This window comes from Priapulus caudatus, unplaced genomic scaffold (assembly GCF_000485595.1).
Source record: "Priapulus caudatus unplaced genomic scaffold, Priapulus_caudatus-5.0.1 Scaffold352, whole genome shotgun sequence".
Classification (NCBI taxonomy): domain Eukaryota; kingdom Metazoa; phylum Priapulida; class Priapulimorpha; order Priapulimorphida; family Priapulidae; genus Priapulus; species Priapulus caudatus.
Window position 1 is genome coordinate 38,297 of NW_014577413.1, and position 8,911 is coordinate 47,207.

General features: G+C 43.2%; 1 protein-coding gene across 1 annotated transcript in view; it reads left to right on the forward strand.

Moving 5' to 3' along the window:
* Positions 1 to 5,961: 5,961 nt before the first annotated feature.
* Positions 5,962 to 8,911, forward strand: part of LOC106809406 (cGMP-specific 3',5'-cyclic phosphodiesterase-like) — an 18,320-nt gene continuing 15,370 nt past the window's right edge. Inside the window, exons 1-3 of the mRNA XM_014812470.1 lie at positions 5,962 to 6,463; positions 7,722 to 7,895; positions 8,371 to 8,529. Coding sequence (XP_014667956.1) covers positions 6,017 to 6,463; positions 7,722 to 7,895; positions 8,371 to 8,529 — 780 coding nt within the window. The 5' untranslated portion in view covers positions 5,962 to 6,016. The remainder of the gene's footprint in view (positions 6,464 to 7,721; positions 7,896 to 8,370; positions 8,530 to 8,911) is intronic.

Sequence of the window (8,911 nt, forward strand, 5' to 3'; positions counted from 1 at the left end):
ATACAGAGTACAGGTTGAGGTACATGGTTCCACATAGTGCTTGTGATGGGGTGATATATATGATGGGACGGGGGATCATCCATGATTTCACACGGGCCCTGAGTGGTGGCTTTTAAGAATCCCATATGCTGTGTTTTTGCACTGTCTGCGCTCACGCTAGGAAGCCAGCTATACAACAGCTTCGTCAAACGGCAGCAGAATGATGAGTACATGTGTACATGTGTGTCTCCCACTTCATAAGATCAATTATAGAAATTAAATAGAGTACCTGACATTCTATGAGGAACAGTAGTGACTGCTGGCAATGGGACGAGTGAAGCGATAAAGAATCTGATTCACAACCTGAAACCCGCTGAAAGCCCTGTATACGAGATAGTGGGAAGGATTTCCGACTCCTTTGATAGTTGCCCGTAACATTAGCAAACTGCCGTGGAAACGCTTCGGCAAGTCCATTTTAGAGTATGGTGGCCTGGATGCTTATCATATCTTGATCTGTCGAAGAAAAAAAACATAGTAATAAGCAATGCGCCAGCGGCAATAATATGATTATGAGATTGCCTAGATTATGATAGGCATATTATATACAATATACATATAGTATAATTGGATCTTATTTCCTATTATCTGCTGCTGTTGCTTATCCATCTGTCTCTACGCGCGCGCGCGCGCGCGTGCGTGCGTGCGTGCGTGCGTGCGCGCGTGTGTGTGTGTGTGTGTGTGTGTGTGTGTGTGTGTGTGTGTGTGTGTGTGTGTGTGTGTGTGTGTGTGTGTGTGTGTGTGTGTGAGCGCCATACTTAAAAGAAAAAATCGATAGGGTAACCCATCGACTTCATTTTTGATGGCGCGTCCGTCCGTACGTCCGTGTATACATGGGAAACCCGTGGTACCACCTAGAAAAATTCATATCTCAAGTAGTAAACACTTCCACACAACCAACTTTTGACAAAAGTTGTCTTTTGAAAAAACCTTTGACAAAAGTGGGCAGGGGTACCACCATTGTCACGTGGTATGACGTAATCACTGACGATTATACAGCAAGTTGCACAATAAAATTAAGCCTATCCTCTTCTTACGGGTTGTACGGGTTGCCTGTTGTTTTGGCGAGGATCAATTTTCAATTGAGTATATACATAATGGCGTCAAGAGCAGATAAAAGAGACGAATCAGTTCAGAGAGAGGTGAACCAGGGTGTCTATTCCTCAGACTTGCCAAGTGACATGCCCAGTTAAAGCTGTGTTATAGATAGTAGCTGCAGAAATTAGCCTAGATGTTATTGTTCCTTCTGTTGCAATTATAACTACACGTCAACAGAAGCTAGATAGCCGATGGCTTTACAGAAACTTTCAAGATAGCTCGTCATAGGCTGATGGCTGGATAAAGATACTATTCAATAAATCGACCCTGTTTTCGATTAAGAAAACGTAGAAGTATGAATTCATAGTAGCCGAGCCCAGCAGGCGTAGAGGTGCGAACCATAGGGCTGGGATTTTCCCCACCCACAGTATATAAGCGTTGCGGGTGCGTTAGGGGTTTTCCATCCTATGGTTGCTCGCTCGCACTCCATGATACCACATACCAGTATTTCTGTATCTTCTGCTCAATTTCCTGAATGTTATTGGTTCTACGAAAAATTATTGTACAAGAGATTAAGAATAACGGAGTAGTTGTTTGATTCAATAAAATCACTGCGGGTTTAAACGCAACAGGCCGCAAACAACAAATGTTTGTTTCTTTGGTGTTTTGGGGACGTTGACGTAAGATAAGATTATCGTGGAGTCACCTATCGGGAGCTCCGCGTTTAGGCAGTGCCTAAATCTTATATTAGATTTTATGAAGTATACTCGGTACTCACACACCAGACATTGAGCACGTACATTTGTTTGCAATGGTACTCCCGAAATCGCTGTAATTAGCACTTCGGAATTTATATATGTAGGCCTACAGGGGATAGTATAGTGTACAGTGGCAGAAAGAACGCCACACATATTCTTTGACTATAATATCCGGTTTCACTATCGCCTTGTATACAATAGAATGTTAAGTGATAATTAACTATACATGATAATAATATCTCGAGTCAATATATCAACTAATTTCAATGAAATGGCGCGAACTAATTTTCTTGAATTACTGGATAAATTGTTTCAATATTATCAAACAATGAAGCAACGAAACGAACGCATAAACAAAGAAATCACTATGGTAGGCTATATGATGCGAGCTATTTTGGGTTAATTTCCAACTGCTAATTAACGCATCGTGAATTTAATTAACGCAAAAGTTTTCGTACATGTTTTCTAAAGAAATAGCTACAGAAGCTGCTGAATATACTCTCTTAATTTTTATAGAAGGTCATTTTTCTGGTAACATACGCACATGCGCGCTGCGGCGCAAATATAATTAGACTACCATTACCGGATTAGTTCACATCAGTGCCCTGACAACACATCATTGACTGTAGTCTCTCGGGGCGTCACAACCTGCATTTTCCTGGAACACATATTATCCTAATGCGCCTGTTACCTAAACATATGATATATGCCTATAATTACAACAGTAATTCATAACCTCGGCAATATGGGGCATGTGTATGACTTATTTAGGGTATTATAATATATGCCGTAAATTTAAAGAAAGATAATAAAAGGGCAAAAACATAATAGGTCTGAATGAACGCCGTAAATGGGCGGCTTCGCAGTGCTGTCGTTGTTTGTATCCTAAGAGATTTATTACACGGTCTGTCTTGGATCAGATTCAAATTTCACTAACGTACCATGGTAAAACCAGTCTCTAAATACTTACTGTCGGCATTTGCTTTAAATAGCAATCAAAATTTTGCAATTTAAACAATTTAACGTTTGCATATATTTTCATATGTATATGGATGAAAATTATGAAGCTATAGAGTCAATAACATATTGTATCAGTAATATTGTGACATCTTTGGATAAGCACGTACGATAGCAGTCATGATTCTTTACATCGGTATGTGAAAATATTCCCTATAGCGTAAAAGTTATCGACCAACCTACACACAGAATTCATCCAGCAAAAAAAGGCACTTTTTGGTTCAAATCTGGTTGTTTTTCTCATACTTTTTTTTACAGTTTTAGCGTTCTCAGTAAAATATACGTTTTATCAAAATTTCAGGGGAGATGATTCCAGTGCTATAGTTGTCAGTAGCGGATCCAGGAGGGGGGGCACAGGGGACGGTCGCCCCCCTAGAATTTTCAAGGCAAGGGTATTTTAGCCTAGGTAAGTCTGCAGTGGTAACCCCAGTGAGGACATGTACATAGCACAGATTTAGTAGTAAGTATTTTAGTCTTTGGTGTCCCCAATACTCAACTCAACAGTGATATTATTGTGATGAAGATTGTTTAATAATGCTGCCTTAGAGTGCAGGAAATTGCATCAAAGAGGTGTAATTTTCAACAAAAATTCCGGGGGCGATCACCCGAACCCCCAAAACAGGACACATCCCTAAAGTAGAAAAAATCTCCTGATATTTTATGATAAAAATGTCCAAAATTGATTGCTTTTAGATTGAAATTTTTTAACAGTTCCACAAAGTGGGAGGGGGACACCCCCTCAATCACCCTCCCCCCTCGGGCGCTTTGTGCCCTTGAACTCGCATGATTGGCCCCGCCCCTAGAATTCACTTCTGGATCCGCCACTGGTTGTGTGTGTGGGGGGGTGGGTTGCGTGTTATTAAACCTCTGAAATCCAAATAAAAAATAAAGCCTAAAAATCCCAAATATTGTACTTACGATTTCAATTTTTTTCAATTCCCTCAAAAACGGGCATCTTGAAAGTTATAAATTACTAAAATCCAAGAGCTTCCGGGGGCTTCGCCCCCTGGTCCCCGCGGGCTAGGGCTCTACCTCTGCACCCCGCCAGGGGGCCTAAGGCGAGCCACTGGACCCCACCCGTTAAGGGCTTCGCGCCAAGTAGCTCGCGGTCTGCGCTACGCACACACACTATTCGTATACTTTGCGATGGAAGTAACAGCGAAATCATCCCCCCCCCCCCAACTGAGGGCCTGTCTACGCCACTGGACGCAGTCCTTATGCTAGGGGCACACGAGCGTATTTTATCGCCCGATCGCGGCGATTAAAATCGCCAGCGAATTTAATCGCCCGATCACGAAGGGGCACACGTAGCGAATTTGAGAGCGTACGCGTACGCCACTCGACGGAATCACAGGATCACATGATGCATCACATGATATCAACAACACGTCCGATTGGTTTAGAAAAATCGATCGGGCGACAAAATGCGCCGGACACGGGCACACGAGCGAATTTGCCAGTAAATAATCGCCGGCGTAAATAATCGCCCGAAAATATCTAACATTTTGGATACGGGCGATTCGTACGGGCGATTAAAATCGGCGTCGACGTGAACGGGCACACGGGCGAATTTTTCGAGCGATTTTAAAATTCGCGGCGATCGGGCGATAAAAATCGCTCGTGTGCCCCTACCTTTACACAGTTTTATCCCGAAGTAAGCCAGCACCATTGCGCCATAACACCACACCCGTGCTTAGCTTTATATATTCGAGCATGAGTCGACTCTGCTATGCCACACATGTCTACACAGCTCCACACATCCCTATACGCATATGATGCAAAAATGTGTGATTATGGTTAGATGGCGGATTAACTGTAGATTTATAAATTTATAAACGCAGCTGTGCTATATTTATATATATATGAAACAATAATACGTATACGCATGTAAGTGTGCACACGACAGTGTGACATAGATAGAGCTAACGACATATGAGGAGTGGACAAGATTGAATAGACAGCTAGGTAATCGAAGTGTATTTGTGCATAGGACATTGTGGGCAAAGGCGCTTTTCACGTTACCATAGCAACTGAGCATTCGGCTAGTGCACATAAAGAAGCAAGTAAAATGATTGATCCGTCCCTATGTCGAATGCTGCGCGCGCTGTGCACACCTGTGTAAGAGCTGCCACAATTATCATGAATTGCCAATAGATAGCGGTATATGTCAACGATTTAGCGAGTTATATTGCCAATATCGTTGCAACGTGAAATATGCAAATGTTGCCGGTGAAATCTAGTTTCGTGCCACTGTGTCAGGCAAGGTTTTTACCACGGCGATATACGGCTCGACCTAGTGCGAGCATTGTCGTGCTACCGGAAAGATCAATATCCCAGGTCGGTGCATGCACGTTGTAATGAGTTTAATTATTAGGCACGTGGTCGGCTCGGACACGATGTTCTGTGATTGGATGCATGCCGGCAGGCTAGCAGACGCGTCATCATCACCGGGAAAGTGTGTCTGCTTGCAGCTAGGTGCTCGCATATCTGGTGCAAACGCATTTTGGTTGGGAGCGATCAACTCTGCGCGCGTTATCTCACGCGTGACTGAAATGTTGTAACTGCCGCATTACTCCGTGACGAGTTTATTAAGTGGCGCTTACATATTAAGGGCTTCGGTGCAACTGGAAATGCACGCGATACGCACTCGCGAGTGGCGCTTATGGTGGGGCGTGTCGCTCTGTAGCGAGTGCGGCTGAGATCTGTCGCTCCGTATTAGGCTACCACGTTTACGTGACGGAAGAGCTGCGAGAGAAACGCTCCGCAGCTTTCGCGTAAGAGCCTGAATATTCACCGTGACGTATAGAGGTGCTAATTTGGATCCCATTGCACTTACACTGACGTTGCACGATCGTCGCGCATAGGGATTCTACATCGACCACGGCGATCTCGTCCTAAATAGGTGCCTCGTACGCGACACTCTTACTGCGAAATGTAATATAGTTAGACGGCGATACGACCTATGTGGTACCGGAATTAGTTTTTACTGTGGTTACGATATATACCCTAACATGCTAGACACGCTCAACAGAATTTTGAGCCTAATGCATAAAAGCGTTGTGTGTGTCTACAGATGTGTTCTGGTTGGGGAATAGACGCAAGGAATATATATGTAGTGCATTGTGCAATTATATCCACGTTGTAGGAAATGTAAACCATTTGCCACGATGTCTGAGAGCAAAGAACCAAAAGAAGCTGCGCTAACAGAGGAGGCTGTTTCAGCCTACCTGCTTAAAAATACCAAGTTTTGCAGACAGTGGTTCGTAAAAAATGGAACAAAACAGATTTTTGACCAGTGGCTTACCAAGGGGTCGGATATCGGGAATGATAATCGACCAAGCCTTGTTCGATCGGAGACAGATCTTTCGGACAAATACGTTTCACACCATTCTGCTCTTCTGGCCTCGAGCAAATTTCAAGAACTTCTTTTGCAACGACATCAGAATGTGAAACAGAACAAGGCAAAGTTAAAGCAGTTGGAGGAGAAAGAGTTGATTATGGAGCTTATACGCGACGTGGCCAGTGAGTTGGACATAAACATCCTCTGTCACAAGATCCTGATAAATGTCAGCCTACTGACCAATAGTGACCGCGGCAGCCTTTTCCTGGCAGAGGTATGATGGATATCCATACATAACTAGTTAGCGCTGCATATTGCAGAGAGAGAAAGATATGTATATATATATACATATATATATATGTATATATATATTGTCTGTGTATATATATATTGTGCTATTAGTATATATATATATATATGTGCAGGCGCTGGGACACTGCGCTGTGTGTGTTGTGTTGTGTGCGTGTGTGTTGTGTGTTCTCGTGTGGATGTGTGTCTGTGTGCGTGGCGTTGCGCACGCGAGCGTGTTGGTCGTGTGTGTGCCGTGTGGTCCGTGCTGCGCGTGCGCTTGCGTGCGGCCGAGCGCGCGCGCGCGGCGTGTTGTGTACCAAGTAGGTAGATAATAAAACAAAAAAATAAATGTTTATTATCGTACTCTTGTGCTAACATCATACGCGCGCATTTCTGAATTAGTGGCTATTGAAAGCCCAATGATATACCTCGGACACAGCTTTGACGCCAATCAAACACTCATTAGCCTCCTCGTGTACTTTCTATTTTCAGACATTATCCATTGGGCATTTTACTGTTTGTTTCTGCTGTTATTAATTCTGCTGCAATCGTATGTGAAAATCTCTGCATTCGACTAGAGTAAATAACATAATGCGATGGCCAATATCCTAAAAAATTAGCAGTTGTAAAAGTTTATATAAAATTGGTTGGAAATTGTCGATAAATTGAATTGTGTGTGTGTGTGTGTGCGTGCGTGCGTTGGCCGTGCGTTGATGTTGTGTGTGTTGCGTGCGTTCGCGTGGGTACTCGCCTCGTGCCATGTGTATTGGGTTGGTGTGTGGTGTGGACCGGTGTGTGCTGTGTGCTGTGCGTGCCGTCGCGTGCGTGCGTGCGTGCGTGCAGTGACAATAACACGTGCGTGCGTGTGTGTATGGGGAAGAGAGCAATGGTAATTCAGCGCTGCAATGCAGCTATTACGTAATTAGCATGTAACATCTAATAAAAATCTAAATGTGGTATTCATACGTACGTTTAATTACAGACGAATTGGATATACAGACCTTGATTCCTCTCGCACATTTAGCAATGATCTGCACGACGCCCGTACTATTGAGCTATAGCTGGACAATTTGAAAAAAGGATGAAAAAATATCTTGATTCCTTCCCGAATACTACCGATCACCGTTTTTTCTCTTCCCGATTCGATCGAGTCACGTTCGCGTAATGCTTTCTGAAGAAGCCTCGTGTGTTCTGCGAGTACGCGCTTGTATTGTGAGCCACGCATGTTGTATGTATTATAGGGTCCGAAGGACAACCGGGTTCTCGTTGCGAAGCTATTCGACGTCACGACTAACTCTACCGTAGAGGAAGTTATCATACCTGAGGGAAAAGCAATCCGCATCCCGTTTGGCGTTGGCATCGCTGGGCACGTGGCACACACATCGGAGACTGTCAATATTAAGGATGCCTACGAGGTACATGTGACACTGATGTAGTCCGGCGCTGTTGCGAGCTGCACAAGAATGTATTCGAATTGTATTCATAAATGTATTGTAAATGTGGTCGAACTACTTTTAACACGATGAAAGCCAAAAAAACCTTGAAAATTTGCTCGTAGCTTTATAGTTATCGCAATATAGTCGACATGTTTGCAATCGTGCGCACAATTTACGTTTGTATGTGCTCATGTATATCACAGTGAGCGCGTGTGTGTGCGTGTGTGTGAACGTGCGTGCGTGTCTGCGTGAATGTATCCGTTTGTGTTTACGTGTACGTATGTGTGTAAGTGGATACGTGCGTCCGTACGTGCGCGAGTATGCGAGGTCGTGCATTTACGCGAGTATACATATTAATATGTGCATGGGTGTACCTTACCGAACGAAGAAGGACGAGTTGTGAGCGTATGCTGCAAGAAAATTAATTTTTGAGAAGAATATATTTTTCAAATAGGACCCCAGGTTCAATCAAGAGATCGACATGAAGACAGGGTATAAGACACACTCCATACTCTGTTTGCCAATACGCAACTATGAAGGAGAAGTCATTGGAGTTGCCCAGATCATTAACAAACAAATAGGAACTCATGAATTTACTGATCACGACGAAAAGGTATGACAACTACGTTTTTCTAGCAGGTCAAATCATACACCGTTTCCTCTTTATATATTCTATCTACTGACACCTACAAAGCGAGCCCAGAATTCCCGTAACAATGTACTCACTGTGTTTCCATTTAAACATCAGCTATGGTGTAAACTATAGACGGGTTTTGCATCACCAAGTACTATTGCTATCTCTGCACACTAAAAACGCAACAGGATAAATGATGCGCAACAGAGAGAAAATATAAAGACTCTGGGTATAGAAAATTGTAACACCATCTTTTAATTTAAACAAGATTTTATCGGTTTTTATTCATATTGAGTCAGCAGTTTATTAATTCGATACTAGTTATAATTTATCATAAGCATTATAGTCAGGGGTGTTAGGG